The 26,238-nt window shown below is 46.9% G+C and overlaps 1 protein-coding gene across 1 annotated transcript in view; it reads right to left on the bottom strand.

Annotated features, from left to right (window-relative positions):
- Positions 1-26,238, bottom strand: part of LOC114355092 (double-stranded RNA-specific editase Adar-like) — a 52,389-nt gene that overhangs the window by 18,838 nt on the left and 7,313 nt on the right. The window contains exons 5-7 of the mRNA XM_028307753.1: positions 25,260-25,330; positions 24,572-24,715; positions 9,525-9,693 (exon numbers count right to left, since the gene is read on the bottom strand). Of these exons, the coding sequence (XP_028163554.1) occupies positions 9,525-9,693; positions 24,572-24,715; positions 25,260-25,330 (384 nt within the window). The remainder of the gene's footprint in view (positions 1-9,524; positions 9,694-24,571; positions 24,716-25,259; positions 25,331-26,238) is intronic.

Below are 26,238 nucleotides of genomic sequence, written 5' to 3'. Positions count from 1 at the left end.
CTCCTGTGCAGCAAGCATCTACAGCTTGACTGTCAATAAGACATCAACCAGTGTAGACCCAAGTTTGTCCCAGGGTTCAAAGTCGCAAGAAAGCACCTAGATTTCATAGTATTTTCTGAGCTAGCACCTTGTATAGGCTCGTCGCTGGTCATATCCTTGTCGCTATGACGCTGACCTCCATCTTTGTTCCACTTAAATGAAAGAAGGATCTAATAAAGCACAGTTCCCTAGTATGCCCTCATCTGACACCTGGCTAGGCTCGTCCCTGGTAACTCTGGAGCTGGAGCCCTGCAACTCCTGTGTAGCCAAGATCTGCTGCAATTCCTATGTAGCTAGAATCTGCTGCAACTCCTGTGTAGCTAGGATCTGCTGCAACTCCTGTATAGCTAGGATCTCTGCCACTCCTTTGTAGTCAAGATCTGCTGCAACCCCTGTCTTTCCTCATCATCCCTCTTCTCTCTCACCTGGCATCCTCCCAGGCTCGTTCGTCGATGGTGAAGTCCTGCTTCTTTGGTAGTTATAACCTGCCCCGTTAAGCTACTGTCTCCGCTCATCTCGCCTCGTCTCTNATAGGTCGATAGTTGAGAGCATTATCACGGTCACCTTTTTTGAACAGAGGCTTAACTATTGACATTTTTAATTTATTAGGGAATGTGCCTGATGAAAATGATAAATTGATCAGGTATGATAGAATACCAACTACTTCATTCACACAAACCTTTAGTATTTTAGTATTAATACCATCGTAGCCTTCTGAATTTGTGTTATTCAAAGTCATAATTTCTTTTTTCACTTCCTCGTCAGTCATAGGTATTAAAAACATTGAATTTGAGACCGTCATTATTTCAAAGTCATATTTAGAATTCAATGTCATATCGTCAGTCAAATCTATAAAATATTTGTTGAAAGTATTAGCTATTTCAGTAGGATCAGTTATTGTTATATTATTATTTTTTAATGATGTTATATTATTGTCTATTTTTAGCTTCGGTAAATTATTTTTTATTACGGACCAGGTAGCTTTGCATTTATTATTACTTTTATTAATGAATTTAATATTTGAGNCCGCCGACGCGCGCGCCGAGCGCTTGCTGTGACCCCAGCCTTCGGAGCATGCTCTCCACTGCAGGAGTTCCCTCTAACTTGCTAGAGGCAAATGGAGGCTTTGGCTTACACTCATAGTGACTGATACCACCAAAAGCTGGCTATGCGTAGCGTACAACTAACTTACTATGTAGCAAGGATCTACAGATTGACCTTCTCCTAAGTGATCTGTCATTAGACCAGCAACGAAATTAGACACTTATAGGAGTTCCCACCACTGCTAGCTACTCTTCTGCAGCCAGAATCTACTGCTTGACTGCCAATAGCACAACCAGTAAAGACACAAGCTTGTCCTAGGGTTCAAAGTCGCTTGGAAGCACTGGGATTTCCTAGTGTTCTAGCNGCAAGAAATAAGTAATTTTTAAAAAAAAAAAAATAAAACCGACTCCAAAAAACCTACACTTAAACGTCGAAAAATAATTACTAATTACCTACTTATTTATTAGGACGAATTATTAATATTTATGTAGGTATACCATGATTGATACTTTTGGAGTCGGTGCAGGCAAACTTTACATGTTTCATAATCTTGGCACCGACTCCAGAAGTATCAATCATGGTATACCTACATAAATATTAATAATTCGTCCTAATAAATAAGTAGGTAATTAGTAATTATTTTTCGACGTTTAAGTGTAGGTTTTTTGGAGTCGGTTTTATTTTTTTTTTTAAAAAATTACTTATTGATAGGGTAAGTCCTTTACGCGGTATAACCGGAAAACCGAAAAAATGCCTCTTTCGGGGGCCCCCACCACTTAAGCACAACTCCGTCGAAGTCGAAAACTTAGGAGAGTCTTAATGGGCAACCAATGAAGCCATTAAAACAATAAAATCTTTTGTAGGAATTATTTCCGATTTAAAAGCTAATTCTACTGGACTATAAATTCAAACAAGAATTCGCAAGATTCGAAGTTTTTACATTTCTCATTTGTTTACAAGACTACTTAACCATTTTGAAAGTAAAAGCATCGAAAATTATGGATATTTAATCGGAAACAGATTGCAATTTGACAGTTGAAGGTCATTTTCGGTTACGTTTTCGGTGAAAATGGGACTGCAGCCGAAGCTTCGTTTTCGTTTTCGGCTGAAAATCCATATTCGGTCGGACACTAATTAAGGCGACTGGAGTAAAACCGGACGTTGGCGACGGGACGTCCACCCACAAAGTGGACCGACGACATCATAAAGGTAGCAGGAAGGCGCTGGACGCAGGCCGCTACCAACCGGGCAACATGGAAAGCATTGGGGGAGGCCTATGTTCAGTGGACGTCCTATGGCTGAGATGATGATGATGACTGGAGTAAAACCGCAAAAGAACGAGGCAAATGATGACACACACTTTATTTATATACTAGCTACCCGCCCCGGCTTCGCACGGGTGCTACTAAGTATACATCCTTCCTCTTGAATCACTACCTATTAAAAAACCCACATCAAAATCCGTTGCGTAGTTTTAAAAATCTAATCTAAGCATACTCAAGATTAAGATCTAAGGTTCTTTATAGGGTGTAGTTTATAGGGTTCTTTATCTGCTAACAACGGATTTTACGTAACTCCACCCCTAAGGGGGTAAAACGGAGTAAAAAACGCAATTTTTCGATAAAACAAATCGCTACTTATGTATTGCTACTTGGCGGTTTTCAAAAGTAAAAATACCCTCCTTCTGTACATTTTTTTAACCTTAAAACCCTGTATAAAGGTCGTAAGTAATAATAAAGGCTAAATAATTTCATCACTTACCGGGACTCGTATCCGTAGACTTCACGGTCGCGACCGTTGGCGGCTGTTTCATCTTCACCTCCAGGCATTGGAAGTCCGACACTATTGGAGAACAAATAGAATTCATTATTCATTGATCATCGTTCTTTAAGTTATTGAAGTGATAGACTAACAAACATTATTTATTATTTATTTATTCACAACAACAACACTTCACTGTCATTACAGCATGAAAAAAAATAACATGATTATTGAATTTTAATCGGCATATTAATTCAAAGTCACCATAATTTAGATAGAAATCGCACTTAGCCACTTTAGCTTACTAGAGGCAAATGGAGGATTTGACCTACACTCTCCATGTTTGGGTTATACCGTCTGCTTTTGTATCCCTGGCACCTTTATGCATCCTATCCGTAATCCACTGAAGCTACTGGGTAACCAGAAGCTTGACCGTTTTTAACCAAGCTTGTTGAGTGGTTTTTTAGCCCTAGTCTGTGAACAGGCGCTGCTTTCGGGGACTGGTCAATCCAAGTTATTCAAATTTATGTATGCGAGTCATTTCTACTAGTACCTTAATATGTAAGTCTAGATATTAGCACGTCACTACCTTGTTTAATATACCACGCAATCTTGTATACCCATTCTTATGATACACCATACAAGAATGCATGGTAAATTCAGTGATCTGCTCCTGAATCGAATGTACCTACTACTACTATTTATATTTATTTATATTAACCGGCAGACAGTGGTGACTGAGTTTGTTGCGGCGCTTCTTCTCAGCACTTGCCAAATGTTGGTCTCGAAGCGCTGCTGGTAGGGTAAAAAGATTATGAGACATGTAGAGGCTCCTTAAGAGCATATGACGATTTGTAAGAACTATTTATTAGTCTAAACAAATAAAGAAATTTTGACTTTGACTTTGACTTTAGTGTCCTCTGAGCTGCCGCTCTTCGCTGGTAGTTCTGTATTTGGGGAGTCCCTGCTAACTAGAAACTGAAAGGCATGCTCGGCAAAGCATACACAGTTTTCCACCGCTGCAACTCCTGTGTAGCCAAGATCTGCTGCAACTCCTGTGTAAGATCTATCTTCATCCCTCTTCTCTCACTTACCTGGTACCCTGCTGGGCTCGTCCCTGGTAATTTTGCAACTGGGGAGCTTTGGCATGCTCGCATATTCTTGAGAACCTTCCCACCGCTGCAACTCTTGTGTAGCCAAGACTGCTGCAACTCCTGTGTAGCTAGGATCTGCTGCGACTCCTGTGTAGCCAAGACTGCTGCAACTCCTGTGTAGCCAGGATCTACCTTCATCCCTCTTCTCTCTCACCTGGCATCCTCCCGGGCTCGTCGCTGGTAAAGTCCTGCTGCTTTGGTGGAAATAACCTGCCCGCCTATGTTCAGCAGTGGACGACCTGTGTCTGAAATGATGATGATGAACTAGCCCGCTATGTAGCTCGTCTCCGCACGTTACGCCTCGTCTCGCTATGATGTAAGAAGGATCCTATAAAGCACTGTTCCTCTTGTCCCTCACCTGGCATCCTCCCGGGCTCGTCGCTGGTGAAGTCCTACTTCTTTGGTGGAATAACCAGCTCGCTATGACGCTGGTCTCCGTCCTTGCTCCCCTTTGATGCAAGAAGGATCCAATAAAGCACAGTTCCTTAGTATGCCCTCATCTGACACCTGGCTAGGCTCGTCCCTGGTATCTGGAGCTGGAGCCCTGCAACTCCTGTGTAGCCAAGACTACTGCAACTCCTGTGTAGCTAGGATCTGCTGCAACTCCTGTGTAGCTAGGATCCTGTGTAGCCAAGACTGCTGCAACTCCTGTGTAGCCAAGACTGCTGCAACTCCTGTATAGCTAGGATCTGCTGCAACTCCTGTGTAGCTAGGATCTGCTGCAACTGCTGTGTAGCCAAGACTGCTGCAACTCCTATGTAGCCAGGATCTGCTGCAACTCCTGTGTAGCGAGGATCTGCTGCCAATCCTGTGTAGCTAGGATCTGCTGCAACTCCTGTGTAGCTAAGATCTGCTACAACTCCTGTATAGCTAGGATCTGCTGCAACTCCTGTCTTTCCTCATCATCCCTCTTCTCTCTCACCTGGCATCCTCCCGGGCTCATTGCTAGTAAATTCCTGCTTCTTTGGTGGAATAACCTGCTCGCTATGACGCTGGTCTCCATCCTTGCTCCCCTTTGATGCATAAAGGATCTTATACAGCACTGTTCCCTAGTATGGTCTCACCTGGTACCTTGCTAGGATCGTCCCTCGTAATTCTGAAGCTGAAGAGCCCTGCAACTCCTGTGTATCCCACCCATGTTGTCCCAGGGCTCAAAATCGCTTATCTTCTAGTATACCTAGCACCTTCTGCATCTCCTGTGTGGCTAAGATCTAGTTTGACCGCCAATAGCAACCCAACCAGCTTGTCGCAAGGCTGAAAATCGCTTGTCTCCTAGTCTCCCTCACCTGGCATCCTCCCGGACTCGTCGCTAGTGAAGTCCTGCTTCTTTGATGGGCAAAAGCTGCTCTTCTCCACTCTCCGTTCTTCTCGCTTCGTCCTCGCTACGTTGAAAGACAGTTCTAAGAAAGCATTAAAGTTCCCTTGTATACTCACAGCTGGAGTCCCTGCAATTCCTGTGTAGCAACTCCCGTCTTTCCTCATCATCCCTCTTCTCTCTCACCTGGCATCCTCCCGGGCTCGTCGCTGGTGAAGTCCTGCTGCGGGCCGGCGCCCGGTGCCGGGAGCACGCGGCCGGCGCGCGCCAGCAGGGCGGACAAGCAGGCGCGGGCCGCCGACGCGCGCGCCGAGCGCTTGCTGTGACCCCAGCCTTCGGAGCATGCTCTCCACTGCAGGAGTTCCCTCTAACTTGCTAGAGGCAAATGGAGGATTTGGCTTCCACTCCTCACGCTAGCACTTTATCAATGAGCAGGCTACGCGTAGCGTGCACTCTTACTATGTAGCAAGGATCTACAGCTTGACCTTCTCCTAAGTGATCTGTCATTGGACCCGCAACGAAATTAGACACTTATAGGAGTTCCTTCCACTGCTAGCTACTCCTCTGCAGCCAAGANAGCCAGAATCTACTGCTTGACTGCCAATAGCACAACCAGTAAAGACACAAGCTTGTCCTAGGGTTCAAAGTCGCTTGGAAGCACTGGGATTTCCTAGTGTTCTAGCTGACTAGCACCTTATTAGACTCTTCGCTGGTAGTTCTGCAACTGAGGTGGTCCTGCTAGCAAGAAACTGAAAGGCATGCTCGCATATACTTACACAGTTTTCCACCGCTGCAACTCCTGTGTAGCTAAGGCTACTAAGGAGTTGCCTGAGTTGGAGAAGAGGGAGGAAGATAGATCTTCATCTATCTCCTCTCTCTTCTCTCACTTACCTGGTGCCTAGCTAAGCTTGTCGCTAGTAAAGTCTTGCGACCCTGGTGGAATAAAATGCCTGCTAAGCTGCTGTCTCGCCTCATCTCCTCTCTGGTGGAAGACACTTCTAAAGAACTGTCCCTCTTCTCTCTCACCTGGCATCCTCCCGGGCTCGTCGCTGGTGAAGTCCTGCTGCGGGCCGGCGCCCGGTGCCGGCAGCACGCGGCCGGCGCGCGCCAGCAGGGCGGACAAGCAGGCGCGGGCCGCCGACGCGCGCGCCGAGCGCTTGCTGTGACCCCAGCCTTCGGAGCATGCTCTCCACTGCAGGAGTTCCCTCTAACTTGCTAGAGGCAAATGGAGGCTTTGGCTTACACCCCCCACGCTGGCACTCTTCTAACACCATAAGCGACGAAATTAGAAGTCACCACTGCAACTCCTAGAAACGTAGCTAGAATCTACTTGACCACCAATTGCATCCCAACCAGTGATGACCCAAGTCTGTCCCAGGGTTCTGGTGAAATTTCCATGTACACACTTCAAATCTAGCTTCATCTTCTTACCAGACACTTTGGGTTACCCTACCTACACAATCCATCAACATCAGGTCATTTAGTCTCCATTGCAGGAGCGAAGACCTTCAATGGAGGATTGACCTATGGTTCCCACGCTGGTCAGAAGGGTTGGGTAACTTACTTGGCTCCTTGCTAGTAAAATCCTGCTGGTTTGGTGGGAATAACTTGCCCCCCTGCAACTCCTGTGTAGCCAAGATCTGCTGCAACTCCTGTCTTTCCTCATCATCCCTCTTCTCTCTCACCTGGCATCCTCCCGGGCTCGTCGCTGGTGAAGTCCTGCTGCGGGCCGGCGCCCGGTGCCGGCAGCACGCGGCCGGCGCGCGCCAGCAGGGCGGACAAGCAGGCGCGGGCCGCCGACGCGCGCGCCGAGCGCTTGCTATACCCCCTGGGGAGTCCCTGCTATCTAGTAAGGCAAGCTCGCATATTCTTATACAGCTTTCCACCTCTGCAACTCCTGGCTACACATATAGATCAAGATCTATCTTCCTCTCTCTTCTCTCACTTACCTAGTGCCTTGCTAGGCTCATCCTTGGTAAAGTCCTGCTACTATAACCTAACCAGCTTGTCCCAGCTCCTTCCCTAGTACCCCCTCACCTGGTACCTTGCTAGCCTCGTCTCTGGTAAAGTCCTGCTGCTTTAGTGGAAATAAGCTGCTGTCTCCACTCTCCGTTGATCTTGCCTCGTCTCCGCTATTGTAGAAGACACTTCTTATAAGCATTTTTGCTTAACGCTGGTCTCCGCTCATGTCACCTCGTCTCAGCTTTGATGGTATACCTTCCTATAGATACTACCCTCACCTTGCAGCCTTCCGGGTTCGTCGGGTTAGTCCTGCTGCTGTGCTACCCCAGATCCTCCTTGCTTGCATAATCTTCCCGCTATGGCGCTCGTTGCCGCATATCTCGCCTCATCTCCACTTTGCTGGAAGAAGGATCCAATAAAGCACTGTCCCACTTCTCTCTCTCACCTGGCATCCTCCCGGGCTCGTCGCTGGTGAAGTCCTGCTTCTTTGGTAGAATAACCTGCTCGCTATGACGCTGGTCTTCGCTCATCTTGCCTCGTCTCCTCTTTGATGTAAGAAGGATCCTATAGAACTGTCCTTCTCTCTCTCACCTGGCATCCTCCCGGGCTCGTCGCTGGTGAAGTCCTGCTGCGGGCCGGCGCCCGGTGCCGGCAGCACGCGGCCGGCGCGCGCCAGCAGGGCGGACAAGCAGGCGCGGGCCGCCGACGCGCGCGCCGAGCGCTTGCTGTGACCCCAGCCTTCGGAGCATGCTCTCCACTGCAGGAGTTCCCTCTAACTTGCTAGAGGCAAATGGAGGCTTTGGCTTACAGCCCCCACGCTGGCACTCTTCTAACACCATAAGCGACGAAATTAGAAGTCACCACTGCAACTCCTAGAAACGTAGCTAGAATCTACAGCTTGACCACTAATTGCATCCCAACCAGTGATGACCCAAGTCTGTCCCAGGGTTCTGGTGAAATTTCCATGTACACACTTCAAATCTAGCTTCATCTTCTTACCAGACACTTTGGGTTACCCTACCTACACAATCCATCAACATCAGGTCATTTAGTCTCCATTGCAGGAGCGAAGACCTTCAATGGAGGATTGACCTATGGTTCCCACGCTGGTCAGAAGGGTTGGGTAACTTACTTGGCTCCTTGCTAGTAAAATCCTGCTGGTTTGATGGGAATAACTTGCCCCCCTGCAACTCCTGTGTAGCCAAGATCTGCTGCAACTCCTGTCTTTCCTCATCATCCCTCTTCTCTCTCACCTGGCATCCTCCCAGGCTCGTTCGTCGATGGTGAAGTCCTGCTTCTTTGGTAGTTATAACCTGCCCCGTTAAGCTACTGTCTCCGCTCTCCGCTCATCTCGCCTCATCTCCTCTCTGGTGGAAGACACTTCTAAAGCACTGTCCCTCTTCTCCCTCACCTGGCATCCTCCCGGGCTCGTCGCTGGTGAAGTCCTGCTGCGGGCCGGCGCCCGGTGCCGGCAGCACGCGGCCGGCGCGCGCCAGCAGGGCGGACAAGCAGGCGCGGGCCGCCGACGCGCGCGCCGAGCGCTTGCTGTGACCCCAGCCTTCGGAGCATGCTCTCCGCTGCAGGAGTTCCCTCTAACTTACTAGAGGCTAATGGAGGATTTGGCTTCCACTCCTCACGCTGGCACGCTTATACCACTCCATCTTACATTCTCGCCATTGCAACTCCTGTGGATCTAGGATCTACTGCTTGACTGTCAATAGCATCCTAACCAGTGAAGACACAAGATTGTCTTAGGGTTCAAAATTTATTAAAAGCATGATTATTCTCTGAGCTGGCACCTTGTACAGGCTTCCTTTTCGCTCGTCTCCGCTTGCTGGCAGACGGTTCTAATAAAGAGTCTCCTCAGCTGGCTCCTTAATAGGCTCGTCTCTTGGAAAGTCCTGCTGCTTTGGTGGGAATAAGCTGTTGTCTCCGCTATAGTAGAAGACACTTCTTATAAAGCACTGGCATCTCGTCGACTGGTGAAGTCCTGCTTCTTTGGTAGATGTAGCCTTTTGTCCTCTCATGTCGCCTCGTCTCAGCTTTGATGGTATACCTTCTTATAGACACTCCCCTCACCTGGCATCCTCCCGGGCTCGTCGCTAGTAAAGTCCTGCTGCTGTGCTACCCCAGATCCTCCTTGCTTGCATAATCTTCCCGCTATGACGCTCGTTGCCGCATATCTCGCCTCATCTCCACTTTGCTGTAAGAAGGATCCAATAAAGCACTGTCCCACTTCTCTCTCTCACCTGGCATCCTCCCGGGCTCGTCGCTGGTGAAGTCCTGCTGCGGGCCGGCGCCCGGTGCCGGCAGCACGCGGCCGGCGCGCGCCAGCAGGGCGGACAAGCAGGCGCGGGCCGCCGACGCGCGCGCCTCGCGTTTGCTGTGACCCCAGCCTTCGAAGGTCATGTCCGCTACCTGGAAAGGTTCCAAATTGTAAGGCTCATTCAGTGGCGTAGCCACCAAGGGGCTAGGCAGGGCAGTGCTCTGGAACCCTTAAGCATAAGTGCCCTCGAATCCTTATCAGAAAATCTCAATCGAACTGGACTTTTGAAAACCAATGGGGATTTTCAAAAGTCCAGTTCGATTGACGATTGATTCAAAATAGAGCGAAATTCAACAATACCTTCTTACCTAGGGAATTTCCATAAATTCTTTCTGTGGATTGGCAGTGTTGTCAATTCGACGGTAGCGAGAATGCGTTTTACATTATTCATTGATGTGCGTTTTATTGTGAAGAGAAGGGTTCCAAAATTAATGCTGTATCAGAAGTAAGTAAGCTAATGTCAATAAACTTGATAAAACCTAACCCTTTCGACGAGCTCTTCCAACTTTTTCAAACGGTACCAATGATCGAAGAAATAGGTTACAGAATAAACTGGAACTATCCGAAAAGTCAATGTAATTCTTGTGTAGTTTTTAATGTTATGTGGCTGTACCAAATGTATGGAAGCTGGAAACTTCGAATTTTCGGATAGATCCAGTTTATTCTGTAACTCATTATTGATACCGTTTGATAGATCTCATCAAGCTCTTTTAGGATCAGTAACTAGTTTTTTGATATCTTCCGGTTCGGTCGGTCGGTCGGTTCGAGTTATCGGTTTAGAAATAATCCAGTGAGATCACTTATCGTTTCCACCCTGATTAAATAGCCTAATGATCTTACAGTTGCAAATGATACAATTAAAATTTGAAAATTACGTCTAAACCTAAACTTACCTTGACTTTCATACAGAACCACGGCTCATGATCAGACCCGGTCTTATAGGCGTAACTGAACTCAAAACCCGTTCCAAGTTCATTCAACACCGATATAGGACTCTTATACTTCAGGTCTACCTCAGGGATCGATTTTAAGTCCAGCAAGTTTTTGTCGGTCAATTTATTTGTTAACATCATTTTGATGATTACTGTTCGAATTGAGTTGTCACCATTAAATAATAATTCTAAGACACTTCTTTAGAAAGCTGTAACTGTTAAAATCTACCACACAATATAACACTAAGCACCTAAAATCTACCTACTATGGTCACAAAACACCTAAAAGGTTGTTTATTTACTTTAAATTGGATTCTAGTTTATACATATTAGGCAATAAATAACGCGTTATAAGCTTGCATACTTTCATGCCAACTTCTTTATTAAAGCATAACACCAGATCTGGTTGATCTTTATGTTCATCTACCCTCCGAAACGGGACTATTCCCACCTCCCGTTACAACCGCTACAACTCCTGTGTAGCCAGGATCTACAGCTTGACCGCCAATAACCCAACCAGTGAAGGTCAAGTTCGTCCCGGGGGAAAGTCAAACTGTCATGTCATGTAAAAACTTCATGTAAAACCCCAGTTTTTATCCGAGAAATTAGTTTTACATTAACTTTTAATATAGAAGTTATCTTAAATAATGCACTCTACTACATGAAGGCTTTGAATAAAATAATATAAATTTCACCGCACTTTTAACAGTCACTTGAACACAAACATTACTATGAGGTCTCACAGTACGCGTGGACGCACAGGGTGACACTAGGACCAATCACAGAGCTTTATTCAACGCTGTGCGTTCAATTTGCTGCTTCGCCGTTAGACTGCTACCACAATAACGTAAATAATACTGATACAAAAATATAAAAAAATGCGGTGGTCGACTATCGCTATCTCAAAATTCAATTATCTTTATGATAAGATAAAGGTGTGGACTGACTATCGCACCGCAGAAAAGTAAATGAAATCTATACTAATATCATAAAGCTGAAGAGTTTGTTTGTTTGGTTGAATCAAATCAAATAATTTAATATATTTGATTTGAACACGCTAATCTCAGGAACTACTGGTCCGATTTGAAAAAATATATTTGTGTTGAATTATCGAGGAAGGTTTTAGGCTAATAACATCACTTTTGTCCCTACAGCCAATAGGGGTGGAGCAGTAAAAAAAGATACTATTTTCACGCGTACGAAGTCGTGGGAACAACTAGTCAAAAAAACATTTATTTGTGTGTACTAAACGATTTGCCACACGGAATGCGTTTTGCGGAGGTATTGTTACGATCTGGCATGCGAGCAAAGAACGCAAACCGGTACGGACTGCGTTCATTTGACCTGACCGCAAACCGCAGACCGCATCCAGTTCCAGTGTGACAAATGTTTGAATAAATTAGTACTTACAAATCGACTTTTGCTTTTATGGAGCCTTTACATGTCTCATAATCTTTTACTAGCGCTGCGAGACAAACATTAGAATAATTATTGAGTCTTTCTCTGATAAGCTAAATTTTACACGGGCGAAGTCGCGGGCAAAAGCTACTTTTGTAAAATAAAATTACTCGTTTTTTAAACAGTTTGTTGTTAATCAAGTTTGCGAATGTTCGCACACAGTGAGTTAGCACCTTAACGTTCAAAAAAACAACACACACTGCAAGTTTGTAAGGCACTTAAATTGTTACCACTTGACATTCAACTCTATTCCCATTAGATAGATAACGTTCAAAACATATTAAACGTTTATTTGTACTGACAAGTCTTTGTTTTATATCTTAATTATTTTAATTGGAAACTAAATTAGGAAGTTATTTTAGAATGTTGTGATACTACTTTGTATTTGTGCTAAAACTCATTGTTTTTGTTCTGTGACGTCACTTAACACGTTAACTACCGCATGACGTTGCCTTTAGCTCGTTTAGTGCTAACCAAGAGACTTGTTGCAAGAATGAAGAATGTTCACTAATTTTGTTGTTTCTGTATTCTCTNAATGGAGGATTTGGCTTCCACTCCTCACGCTAGCACTTTATCAATGAGCAGGCTGCGCGTAGCGTGCACTCTTACTATGTAGCAAGGATCTACAGCTTGACCTTCAGTCAACCAGTGAGTCAAGTTTGCCCCAGGAATAGCAGCTGTCATTGGATACACAACGAAATTAGACACTTATAGGAATTCCCACCGCTGCAACTCCTGTGTAGCTAGGATCTACAGCTTGACTGTCAATAACCCGTGAGGGCACAAGTTTGTCCCAGGGTTCAAAGTCGCTTGAAAGCACCTAGATTTCCTGGTGTTCTCTGAGCTGGCACTCTTCGCTGGTAGTTCTGCAACTGGGGTGCTCCTGCTAGCTAGAAAGCATGCTCGCATATTTCTACACTGCTTTCCACCACTGCAACTTCTGTGTAGCCAAGACTACTGCAACTCCTGTGTAGCTAGGATCTGCTGCAACTGCTGTGTAGCCAAGACTGCTGCAACTCCTGTGTAGCCAAGACTGCTGCAACTCCTGTATAGCTAGGATCTGCTGCAACTCCTGTGTAGCTAGGATCTGCTGCAACTCCTGTGTAGCTAGGATCTGCTNCGGGCCGCAGCACGACCCTCTAAGGTACTAGAGGCAAATGGAGGACTTGGCCTACACTCCCGACGCTGGTAATCTTATACTACCTATTCCATTGCTGTGCCCCAGCCTTCGAAGGTAACTTAGTCTCCACTGCAGGAGCACGATTCTTTCTAAGTAACTAGAGGCAAATGGAGGATTTGGCCTAGACTCTTCATGCTTGGATTATGCCGTCCGCTTTTGACAGGGAATGCAACTTCATGCAACCCCATAATCCACTCAATATACTGGGTATCCAGAAGCTTGACCGTCTTTAACATAAGGCCCAAGTTTGTTGAGTGGTTTTTTAGCCCAAGCAATTTTGAACCCTGGGGGTTTTGAACACTATGATTTCTTAGTGTCCTCTGAGCTGGCACTCTTCGCTGGTAGTTCTGTAACTGGGTGCTCCTGCTAGCTAGAAAGCATGCTCGCATATTCTTGTAAATCTTTCCATCGCTGCAACTCCTGTGTAGCCAAGACTGCTGCAATTCCTATGTAGCTAGAATCTGCTGCAACTCCTGTGTAACTAGGATCTGCTGCAACACCTGTGTAGCCAAGATTTGCTGCGACTCCTGTGTAGCCAAGACTGCTGCAACTCCTGTGTAGCCAGGATCTACCTTCATCCCTCTTCTCTCNCTAGGGGACATAGGACCATAAGTAAGTCAAGTAATTATTCATTATGTGCCTATAATGCCTAATGAATAAGCTAAATTTATCAAAACTGTTATAACCCTCTCTTAAATAATGTAATCTAACACAAAACGGTTAGGACGTAACAAATCGCTGTATGTAACTACTAGTTGATTGAAAAAAAAATAGTACGATAATAACCGATTAAAAACCGAAAACCGGTTTTTTTTCTTGGAAACCGAAAAAAAAATCGGTTTTTGATAAACTTTCGGTTTTGCATACCCTACTCGTCTCCACTTTGCTAGAAGGTTCTAATAATATGCACTCACCTGGCATCCTCCCGGGCTCGTCGCTGGTGAAGTCCTGCTTCTTTGGTGGAAATAACCTGCTCGCTATGATGCTGGTCTCCGTCCTTGCTCCCCTTTGATGCAAGAAGGATCTAACAAAGCACTGTTCCCTAGCATGGTCTCACCTGGTACCTTGCTAGGATCGTCCCTCGTAATTCTGAAGCTGAAGAGCCCTGCAACTCCTGTGTAGCTAAGATCTGCTGCAACTCCTGTCTTTCCTCATCATCCCTCTTCTCTCTCACCTGGCATCCTCCCGGGCTCGTCGCTAGTAAATTCCTGCTTCTTTGGTGGAATAACCTGCTCGCTATGACGCTGGTCTCCGTCTTTGCTCCCCTTTGATGCAAGAAGGATCTAACAAAGCACTGTTCCCTAGTATGCCCTCATCTGACACCTGGCTAGGCTCGTCCCTGGTAACTCTGGAGCTGGAACCCTGCAACTCCTGTGTAGCCAAGATCTGCTGCAACTCCTGTGTAGCTAGGATCTGCTGCAACTCCTGTGTAGCTAGGATCTGTTGCACTCCTGTGTAGCCAAGACTGCTGCAACTCCTGTGTAGCCAAGACTGCTGCAACTCCTGTGTAGCCAGGATCTACCTTCATCCCTCTTGGGTGGTCCTCTCCCTCAGGTGAGAGACCTGGCATCCTCCCGGGCTCGTCGCTGGTGAAGTCCTGCTGCTTTGGTGGAAATAATCTGCCCGCCTATGTTCAGCAGTGGACGACCTGTGTCTGAAATGATGATGATGAACTTGCCCGCTATGTAGCTCGTCTCCGCACGTTTCGCCTCGTCTCGCTATGATGTAAGAAGGATCCTATAGAACTGTCCCTCTTCTCTCTCACCTGGCATCCTCCCGGGCTCGTCGCTGGTGAAGTCCTGCTGCGGGCCGGCGCCCGGTGCCGGGAGCACGCGGCCGGCGCGCGCCAGCAGGGCGGACAAGCAGGCGCGGGCCGCCGACGCGCGCGCCGAGCGCTTGCTGTGACCCCAGCCTTCGGAGCATGCTCTCCGCTGCAGGAGTTCCCTCTAACTTGCTAGACGCAAATGGAGGCTTTGGCTTACACTCATACCACCAAAAGCTGGCTATGCGTAGCGTGCAATTAACTTACAATGAAGCAGGGATCTACAGCTTGACCTTCTCCTAAGTGATCTGTCATTGGACCCGCAACGAAATTAGACACTTATAGGAGTTCTCATTTCGTAGTTCCTACCACTGCTAGCTACTCTTCTGCAGCCAGGATCTACTGCTTGACTGTCAATAACATTCCAACCCGTGAGGGCACAAGTTTGTCCCAAGATTCAAAGTCGCTTGAAGGCACTAAAGTTTCTTTTTGCACCTAGCACCTAGCTAGGCTTCTAATTCTAGAACTGGGCAGTCCCTAGCTAGAAACTGAAAGGCAAGCTCGCATATACTTACACAACTCTCAACCGCTGCAACTCCTGTCTAGCCTAGATCTATCTTTCTCCCTCTTCTCTCACTTACCTGGTGCCCTGCTGGGCTCGTCCCTGGTAATTTTGCAACTGGGGAGCTTTGGCATGCTCGCATATTCTTGAGAACTTTCCCACCGCTGCAACTCCTGTGTAGCCAAGACTACTGCAACTCCTGTGTAGCTAGGATCTGCTGCAACTGCTGGGTAGCCAAGATCTGCTGCGACTCCTGTATAGCTAAGATCTGCTGCAACTCCTGTCTTTCCTCATCATCCCTCTTCTATCTCTCACCTGGCATCCTCCCGGGCTCGTCGCTGGTGAAGTCCTGCTGCGGGCCGGCGCCCGGTGCCGGCAGCACGCGGCCGGCGCGCGCCAGCAGGGCGGACAAGCAGGCGCGGGCCGCCGACGCGCGCGCCGAGCGCTTGCTGTGACCCCAGCCTTCGGAGCATGCTCTCCACTGCAGGAGTTCCCTCTAACTTGCTAGAGGCAAATGGAGGCTTTGGCTTACACTCATACCACCAAAAGCTGGCTATGCGTAGCGTGCAATTAACTTACTATGAAGCCAGGAACTACAGCTTGACCTTCTCCTAAGTGACAAGCAGGCGCGGGCCGCCGACGCGCGCGCCGAGCGCTTGCTGTGACCCCAGCCTTCGGAGCATGCTCTCCACTGCAGGAGTTCCCTCTAACTTGCTAGAGGCAAATGGAGGCTTTGGCTTACACTCATAGTGACTGATACCACCAAAAGCTGGCTATGCGTAGCGTACAACTAACTTACTATGTAGCAAGGATCTACAGATTGACCTTCTCCTAAGTGATCTGTCATTAGACCAGCAACGAAATTAGACACTTATAGGAGTTCCCACCACTGCTAGCTACTCTTCTGCAGCCAGAATCTACTGCTTGACTGCCAATAGCACAACCAGTAAAGACACAAGCTTGTCCTAGGGTTCAAAGTCGCTTGGAAGCACTGGGATTTCCTAGTGTTCTAGCTGACTAGCACCTTATTAGACTCTTCGCTGGTAGTTCTGCAACTGAGGTGGTCCTGCTAGCAAGAAACTGAAAGGCATGCTCGCATATACTTACACAGTTTTCCACCGCTGCAACTCCTGTGTAGCTAAGGCTACTAAGGAGTTGCCTGAGTTGGAGAAGAGGGAGGAAGATAGATCTTCATCTATCTCCTCTCTCTTCTCTCACTTATCTGGTGCCTAGCTAAGCTTGTCGCTAGTAAAGTCTTGCGACCCTGGTGGAATAAAATGCCTGCTAAGCTGCTGTCTCGCCTCATCTCCTCTCTGGTGGAAGACACTTCTAAAGAACTGTCCCTCTTCTCTCTCACCTGGCATCCTCCCGGGCTCGTCGCTGGTGAAGTCCTGCTGCGGGCCGGCGCCCGGTGCCGGCAGCACGCGGCCGGCGCGCGCCAGCAGGGCGGACAAGCAGGCGCGGGCCGCCGACGCGCGCGCCGAGCGCTTGCTGTGACCCCAGCCTTCGGAGCATGCTCTCCACTGCAGGAGTTCCCTCTAACTTGCTAGAGGCAAATGGAGGCTTTGGCTTACACCCCCCACGCTGGCACTCTTCTAACACCATAAGCGACGAAATTAGAAGTCACCACTGCAACTCCTAGAAACGTAGCTAGAATCTACTTGACCACCAATTGCATCCCAACCAGTGATGACCCAAGTCTGTCCCAGGGTTCTGGTGAAATTTCCATGTACACACTTCAAATCTAGCTTCATCTTCTTACCAGACACTTTGGGTTACCCTACCTACACAATCCATCAACATCAGGTCATTTAGTCTCCATTGCAGGAGCGAAGACCTTCAATGGAGGATTGACCTATGGTTCCCACGCTGGTCAGAAGGGTTGGGTAACTTACTTGGCTCCTTGCTAGTAAAATCCTGCTGGTTTGGTGGGAATAACTTGCCCCCCTGCAACTCCTGTGTAGCCAAGATCTGCTGCAACTCCTGTCTTTCCTCATCATCCCTCTTCTCTCTCACCTGGCATCCTCCCGGGCTCGTCGCTGGTGAAGTCCTGCTGCGGGCCGGCGCCCGGTGCCGGCAGCACGCGGCCGGCGCGCGCCAGCAGGGCGGACAAGCAGGCGCGGGCCGCCGACGCGCGCGCCGAGCGCTTGCTATACCCCCTGGGGAGTCCCTGCTATCTAGTAAGGCAAGCTCGCATATTCTTATACAGCTTTCCACCTCTGCAACTCCTGGCTACACATATAGATCAAGATCTATCTTCCTCTCTCTTCTCTCACTTACCTAGTGCCTTGCTAGGCTCATCCTTGGTAAAGTCCTGCTACTATAACTTAACCAGCTTGTCCCAGCTCCTTCCCTAGTACCCCCTCACCTGGTACCTTGCTAGCCTCGTCTCTGGTAAAGTCCTGCTGCTTTAGTGGAAATAAGCTGCTGTCTCCACTCTCCGTTGATCTTGCCTCGTCTCCGCTATTGTAGAAGACACTTCTTATAAGCATTTTTGCTTAACGCTGGTCTCCGCTCATGTCACCTCGTCTCAGCTTTGATGGTATACCTTCCTATAGATACTACCCTCACCTGGCAGCCTTCCGGGTTCGTCGGGTTAGTCCTGCTGCTGTGCTACCCCAGATCCTCCTTGCTTGCATGATCTTCCCGCTATGACGCTCGTTGCCGCATATCCCGCCTCATCTCCACTTTGCTGTAAGAAGGATCCAATAAAGCACTGTCCCTCTTCTCCCTCACCTGGCATCCTCCCGGGCTCGTCGCTGGTGAAGTCCTGCTTCTTTGGTGGAAATAACCAGCTCGCTATGACGCTGGTCTCCCCGCTCATCTCTCCTCATCTCGCTATGATGTAAGAAGGATCCTATAAAGCACTGTCCCTCTTCTCCGGTCTGTGATCTGTCATTGGACCCGCAACGAAATTAGACACTTATAGGAGTTCCTACCACCGCTAGCTACTCTTCTGCAGCCAGAATCTACTGCATGACTACCAATAGCATCCTAACGCACTAAAGTTTCTTCTCTCACCTAGCATCTTGCTAGGCTCGTCTCTGGTAATCCTGGAAGCCCTGGGAATCCCCTGCTAGATAGTAAGGCAAGCTCGCATACTCTTACACAGCTATCCACCGCTGCAACTCCTGTGTAGCCTTGGCTACACAGAAGTTGCAGCAGAAGGAAGATAGATCTTGATCTATCTCCTCCCTCTTCTCTCACTTACCTGGTGCCTAGCTAAGCTTGTCGCTGGTAAAGTCCTGCAAACTCTGGTGGAATAAAATGCGTGTTAAGCTGCTGTCTCCGCTCTTCGCACATCTGGCCTCATCTCCTCTCTGGTGGAAGACACTTCTAAAGCTCGTTCCCTAGTATCCCCTCACCTGGCATCCTCCCGGGCTCGTCGATAGTAAATTCCTGCTTCTTTGGTAGATCTAACCTTTTCGCTATGACGCTGATCTCCGTCCTTGTTCCCCTTTGGTGCAAGAAGGATCTAACAAAGCACTGTTCCCTAGCATGGTCTCACCTGGTACCTTGCTAGGATCGTCCCTCGTAATTCTGAAGCTGAAGAGCCCTGCAACTCCTGTGTAGCTAAGATCTGCTGCAACTCCTGTCTTTCCTCATCATCCCTCTTCTCTCTCACCTGGCATCCTCCCGGGCTCGTCGCTAGTAAATTCCTGCTTCTTTGGTGGAAATAACCTGCTCACTATGACGCTGGTCTCCGTCCTTGCTCCCCTTTGATGCAAGAAGGATCCAATAAAGCACAGTTCCCTAGTATGCCCTCATCTGACACCTGGCTAGGCTCGTCCCTGGTAACTCTGGAGCTGGAGCCCTGCAACTCCTGTGTAGCCAAGATCTGCTGCAATTCCTAGTAAATGTAGCTAGAATCTGCTGCAACTCCTGTGTAGCCAAGATCTGCTGCAACTCCTGTGTAGCCAAGACTGCTGCAATTCCTATGTAGCTAGAATCTGCTGCAACTCCTGTGTAGCCAGGATCTACCTTCATCCCCATTCTCTCCCTCACCTGGCATCCTCCCGGGCTCGTCGCTGGTGAAGTCCTGCTGCGGGCCGGCGCCCGGTGCCGGCAGCACGCGGCCGGCGCGCGCCAGCAGGGCGGACAAGCAGGCGCGGGCCGCCGACGCGCGCGCCGAGCGCTTGCTGTGACCCCAGCCTTCGGAGCATGCTCTCCACTGCAGGAGTTCCCTCTAACTTGCTAGAGGCAAATGGAGGCTTTGACTTACACTCATACCACCATAAGCTGGCTACGCGTAGCGTGCAGCTAACTTACTATGTAGCAAGAATCTGCAGCTTGACCTTCTCCTGAGTGATCTGTCATTGGACCCGCAACGAAATTAGACACTTATAGGAGTTCTCATTTCGTAGTTCCTACCACTGCTAGCTACTCTTCTGCAGCCAGGATCTACTGCTTGACTGTCAATAACATTCCAACCCGTGAGGGCACAAGTTTGTCCCAAGATTCAAAGTCGCTTGAAGGCACTAAAGTTTCTTCTTGCACCTAGCACCTAGCTAGGCTCATCCCTAGCAATTCTGTTACTGGGGAGCTCCTGCTAGCTAGAAACTGAAAGGCATGCTCGCATATACTTACACAACTCTCAACCGCTGCAACTCCTGTCTAGCCTAGATCTATCTTTCTCCCTCTTCTCTCACTTACCTGGTGCCCTGCTGGGCTCGTCCCTGGTAATTTTGCAACTGGGGAGCTTTGGCATGCTCGCATATTCTTGAGAACCTTCCCACCGCTGCAACTCCTGTGTAGCCAAGACTGCTGCAACTCCTGTGTAGCTAGGATCTGCTGCAACTCCTAGATAGCCAAGATCTGCTGCAACTCCTGTGTAGCCAAGACTGCTGCAACTCCTGTGTAGCCAGGATCTACCTTCATCCCTCTTCTCTCTCACCTGGCATCCTCCCGGGCTCGTCGCTGGTGAAGTCCTGCTGCTTTGGTGGGCATAAGCTGCTCTTCTCCACTGTCCCTTCATCTTGCCTCGTCTCCTCTTTGATGTAAGAAGGATCCTATAAAGCTCGTTCCCTAGTGTCCCCTCACCTGGCATCCTCCCGGGCTCGTCGCTGGTGAAGTCCTGCTGCGGGCCGGCGCCCGGTGCCNAGCAGGCTACGCGTAGCGTGCACTCTTACTATGAAGCCAGGATCTACAGCTTGACTGTCAATAAGATATCAACCAGTGAAGACCCAAGTTTGTCCCAGGATCCAAAGTCGCTTGAAGCCTAGCACTTAGCTAGGCTCGTCCCCGGTAATTCTTGAACTGGGGAGCTCCTGCTAGCTAGAAAGCATGCTCGCATATTCTTGTAAAGCTTCCCGGCGCTGCAACTCCTGTGTAGCCAAGGCTGTGTGTTGCCAGAGCTGGAGAAGAAGGGGGAAGATAGATCAAGATCTATCTTCCTCCCTCTTCTCTCACTTACCTGGTGCCTTGCTAGGCTCGTCCCTGGTAAAGTCCTGCCGCTATGGTGGAAATAACCTGCCCGCCTATGTTCAGCAGTGGACGACCTGTGTCTGAAATGATGATGATGAACTTGCCCGCTATGTAGCTCGTCTCCGCACGTTTCGCCTCGTCTCGCTATGATGTAAGAAGGATCCTATAGAACTGTCCCTCTTCTCTCTCACCTGGCATCCTCCCGGGCTCGTCGCTGGTGAAGTCCTGCTGCGGGCCGGCGCCCGGTGCCGGCAGCACGCGGCCGGCGCGCGCCAGCNGGACAGGCAGGCGCGGGCCGCCGACGCGCGCGCCTCGCGTTTGCTGTGACCCCAGCCTTCGAAGGTCATGTCCGCTACCTGGAAAGGTTCCAAATTGTAAGGCTCATTCAGTGGCGTAGCTACCAAGGGGCTTTAAGCTCAAGTGCCTTTGAATCCTTACCAGAAAATATCAATCGAACTGGACTTTTGAAAATTTCCCCCATTTTCAAAATGGAGAGAAATTCTAATAACTAGGGAATTCCCCTAATTTCTTTCTGTGGGTTGGCAGTGTTGTCAATTTGACGGATAGCGAATGTGCCTTTTTTGCGAAAAGAAAAGTAACACCCTCACACTAACATTAATTATGCATATCTTGTGTTGCTGTGTAAATTGAGACAATTATACTCGTTCGTTTCAGCCAAATGACGTCCACTTCTGGACAAAGGCCTCCCTCCAAGGTTTTCCACAATGCGCGGTCCTGCGCTGTCCGCATCCAGGCTCTTCCCGCGACCTTTATTTACCAGATCGTCGGTTCACTTAGTAGGAGGCCTGCCCGCAGGAGAACCAAAGTGACCGACATAGCTCGCAGAATTGCTAAAATCAAGCGGCAGTGGGCGGGGCACATAGCTCGTAGAGACGATGGCCGTTGGGGCAGAAAAGTTCTCGAGTGGCGACCATGGGCTGGAAGACGTAGCGTGGGCAGGCTTCCTACTAGGTGAATTATACTCACATCGACCCAATAACATCTTTTATTGCTACACTACAGATGTGAGTTTGCCTGTAGTAAATTATAGAGGGTTGTGATTACTGTAGAATTTCAATGACTTGATGATCTTACAGATGCAAACGACACAATTAAAATTTGAAAATTACGTCTAAACTTACCTTAACTTTCATACAGAACCACGGCTCATGGTCAGAGCCGGTCTTATAGGCGTAACTGAACTCAAAACCCGTTCCAAGTTCATTCAACACCGATATAGGACTCTTATACTTCAGGTCTACCTCAGGGATCGATTTTAAGTCCAGCAAGTTTTTGTCGTTCAATTTATTTGTTAACATCATTTTGATGATTACTGTTCGACTAATTGATTTGTCACCACACTATTAACTGGTAATTCTAATACACTTCTTTGTAAAGCACAATTAAATTTAAATTAACATTTTACTACAAAATATAACACTAAGCACTTAAAATGTATCTACTATGGGCACAAGACACCTAAAAGGTTGTTTATTTACTTTAAATTGGCGTCTGTAAGTTTTTTACGTTTAAGATTCTAGTTTATACATATTAGGCAATAAATAACGCGTTATAAGATTGCATACTTTCATGCCATCTTCATTATTAAAGCTTAACACCAGATCTGGTTGATCTTTATGTTCATCTACCCTCCAAAACGGGACTATTCCCACCTCCCGTTCTCACAACTCCTGTGTAGCCAGGAGCTACAGCTTGACCACCAATAACCCAACCAGTGAAGGTCAAGTTCGTCCCGGAGGAAAGTTAAACTGTCATGTTATGAAAAAACTTCACGAAAACTCCTAGTTTTTATCTAAGAAATTAGTTTTACATTAACTTTTAATATAGAAATTATCTTAAATACTGCACTCTACTACATGAAGGCTTTGAATGAAATAAAATAAATTACACCGCACTTTTAACAGTCACTTGAACACAAACATTACTATGAGGTCGCACAGTCCGCGTGGACGCACAGGGTGACACACGAACCAATCACAGAGCTCTATTCAACGCTGTGCGTTCGATTTGCTGCTTCGCCGTTAGACTGCTACCACAAAAACGTAAATAACACTGATACAAAAATATAAAAAATGCGGTGGTCGACTATCACTATCTCGAAAATTCAATTATCTTTATGATAAGATAAAGGTGTGGACTGACTATCGCACCGCAAAAAAGTAAATCAAATCAACAAATATGTATTTATTCGGTTTAATGGCTTCAAGGGTGCGTATTTGAATCACCCTGTTTCGCCAAGGTCAGCTGGTAGAAAATGATTTATGGCATTAAACTCGCCTTTTTGTACTGAACATTGTTGTGTGTGCAATAAAGTTTTTAAATAAATAAATAAATGTTTAAGGAGACACGGTGGACAGTGACATTTGAAGATTGCCCGGTGATAAGTTTGTATGGATGTCTAGATGTTTAAATGTCTGGATGTTAACATGTTTGTTACTCTTTCACGCAAAAACTAATTAACGGATTTTGATGAAACAAGTTTGGATTGTGGCGGATAGTCACCACAACAGTATTATTGTTTATGACCTAGAATAACATATAGGCTATAATTTATGCTGATCTGTGACACTAAATTTCACGCAGGTGAAGCCGCGGGCAAAAGCTATTTTTCAACACTAATATTATAAAGAGGAAAGATTTCATTGTTTGTTTGTATTGCATAGACTGGACCGATTTCAAAAAATCTTTCACTATTAGAATATTTTCAAAAAGGGCGGTAGTAAGTTCGCCAATTACTTGTTTTCGAAACGGTTCGTTGTTCGTCGTGCGAATGTTCGCAAACAGTGAGTTAGCACCTTAACGTTAAAAAAAACAACACAATCTGCAAGTTTGTAAGGCACTTCAATTGTTGCCACTTGACATTCAACTCTATTCCCATTAGATAACGTTCAAAACATATTAAACGTTTCTTTGCACTGACAAGTCTTTGTTTTATATCTCAATTATTTTAATTGGTAACTAAATTAGGAAGTTATTTTAGAATGTTGTGATACTACTTTGTATTTATGCTAAAAAAAAGTCATTGTTTCTGTTCTGTGACGTCACTTAACACGTTAACTACCGCATGACGTTTCCTTTAGCTCGTTCAGTGCTGACCAAGAGACTTGTTGCAAGAATTGGCTATTTGAGACTATTCTCCAATAATCCTAAAGGACAACATTTTTAAAAACACTTTATTTTGGTCAGGGGGCCGGGTGGTCACGGACCCCTCGGAGTTTCACTTGGACCCCCGCTCGTTCAGCGCTGACAAGGTTGTGCTGTAAGTGGCTCACAGTGACGGCATTTGGTATGGCCCCCTCGGTGTAGTTTCACTTGGACCCCCGCCCTTTCAACGCTGACCTGTGTGTGCGGCTGTGAAGCGACTCAGAGACGGTGACTGTATGGCCCCCCTAAGTAGTTCACTTGGACCCCTAGCTCGTTTAGCACTAACAACTTTAACAAGAATGTGCTAAGAATACTTGATGCCCTAAGCAATCCACAACCATCCACTGCAGTCCACACCTGTGCTAACCCCCTATCCATAAGTATCGTATCTGTGAAACTGGAACACTAAGCCGGGCCTCCCTGTTGTAAACGGCGTATTTCTCCCGGACCCCTAAATCTGGGACTGGTGCGTGGGTGAGGTACTTACTGTAACAGCGACTGTGAAACTCGGGCAGTGGGCCGGGCCCCCCTGCTGTAAGACAGTGTAGTTCACTCGGACCCCCAACTCATTCAGCGCAGACACCGGCGATTTGCCGCCCGTTTCCACAGCGTCCGCTGCGTTTGCCAGCGCCTGGAGAAAAAAAACCCGTTAGGTACTGTCTAGGTCATAGTACGCAGAACTGACAGCCGATGGGGCAGCAAGGTTCTGGAGTGGAGGCCGCGTACCGGAAAACGCAGCGTGGGACGTCCACCCACAAGGTGGACCGACATCATAAAGGTAGCAGGAAGGCGCTGGACGCAGGCCGCTACCAACCGGGCAGCATGGAAAGCATTGGGGGAGGCCTATGTTCAGCAGTGGACGTCCTATGGCTGAGATGATGATGATGATGGTGATGAAGACTGTCTAGGAGCCCTTTCTAGGTTATCCGGTTTTGTTGGATCCCGCATCAAGTAAGTTAACACTGTTACTCAATGCCACTTTTTTTTCAAGTTCAAACACATATGTGTGTTCAATTTTATTCGGATCAGTTCTTTGCGGGACACTGCAACAAACAGGATAAACTAAACGGGGTCCTGCAAAAAACAGGAAGTCTCTATTCTGGTAAATACAATAAAAAAAGAATCTGACAATAATGAGTGTACTACATGAATAAAATACATCTAAAAAAATGTACCTGTAAATTCCACTTGAATCCTGCCTCCAGTTTGATTGAAGGCGCAGACTTTTTTGACGGGGGCTCTCCATCTAAAATATTAACAAATAATTAATAAAAAGTCTATAAACAACTGTATTATAAATCGTATTTAATTTATTATTAGTTTAGACGTGTAAAATAAATAAATCCAACAAGCTACATCCGTTAAGGCTATATGGCAAAAATATAAATACATAAACACTGTAGTATTTAACGAAATACAGAAGTATACCGAATAATACAGATAGTAAAATGCTTTTGTCTGCGTCTATACCTACTGCCTTGAAATTCCGTTAAGTAATATCTAATGTAAGAATTTTCAAAATCTGTCCAGCAAACGGACGAGTATCGGCTCAATGTGTGATTTGAAAGAATTCTGGCTAGCTCAAAAAACAATTTATCTACAAATTAAACAAATTTTCACCGAAGTAGTTAATCAAACTACTTCGGTGAAAATTTGATGATGGGATTTATGTAAAGAACAATATTAATTAACATTTTTTTTAAGTCTTACAACTAAATACGAATTTTAAAACCAATGCTCTGCGATTTTTTAATAAAACAAAGAATTTGTGTAACAAACCATGATGATTAGCAATAAATATTTTAGCATTGAGTAATTTAAATAAATACGAAATGTCTAACCTATATTATGTCAAATCCGTTACATTTGGTTTAAAAAAATGCAAACAGTTAACTGATTTTTTCACTAAAAGTAGTTACGTTAAAAGGATTTTTAAATTTCAATTTTCCTAGCCACAAATCTACTTATAAAAATAAGTCGGGTTTTCCTCCCTGACGCTATAACTCCAGAACGCACGAACCGATTTCCACGGTTTTGCATTCGTTGGAAAGGTCTCGGGCTCCGTGAGGTTTATAGCAAAGAAAATTCAGGAAAAATTTAAAGGGGTTAAAACGGGATCCACGCGTACGAAGTCGCGGGCGGCCGCTAGTATAT

The sequence above is a fragment of the Ostrinia furnacalis genome, unplaced genomic scaffold, assembly GCF_004193835.3.
Source record: "Ostrinia furnacalis isolate ACB-3 unplaced genomic scaffold, ASM419383v2 OfSCF2340, whole genome shotgun sequence".
Taxonomy (NCBI): Eukaryota; Metazoa; Arthropoda; class Insecta; order Lepidoptera; family Crambidae; genus Ostrinia; species Ostrinia furnacalis.
The sequence above is the reverse complement of the archived record's forward strand: the minus strand, read 5'-3'. Positions and strand labels throughout refer to the sequence as shown.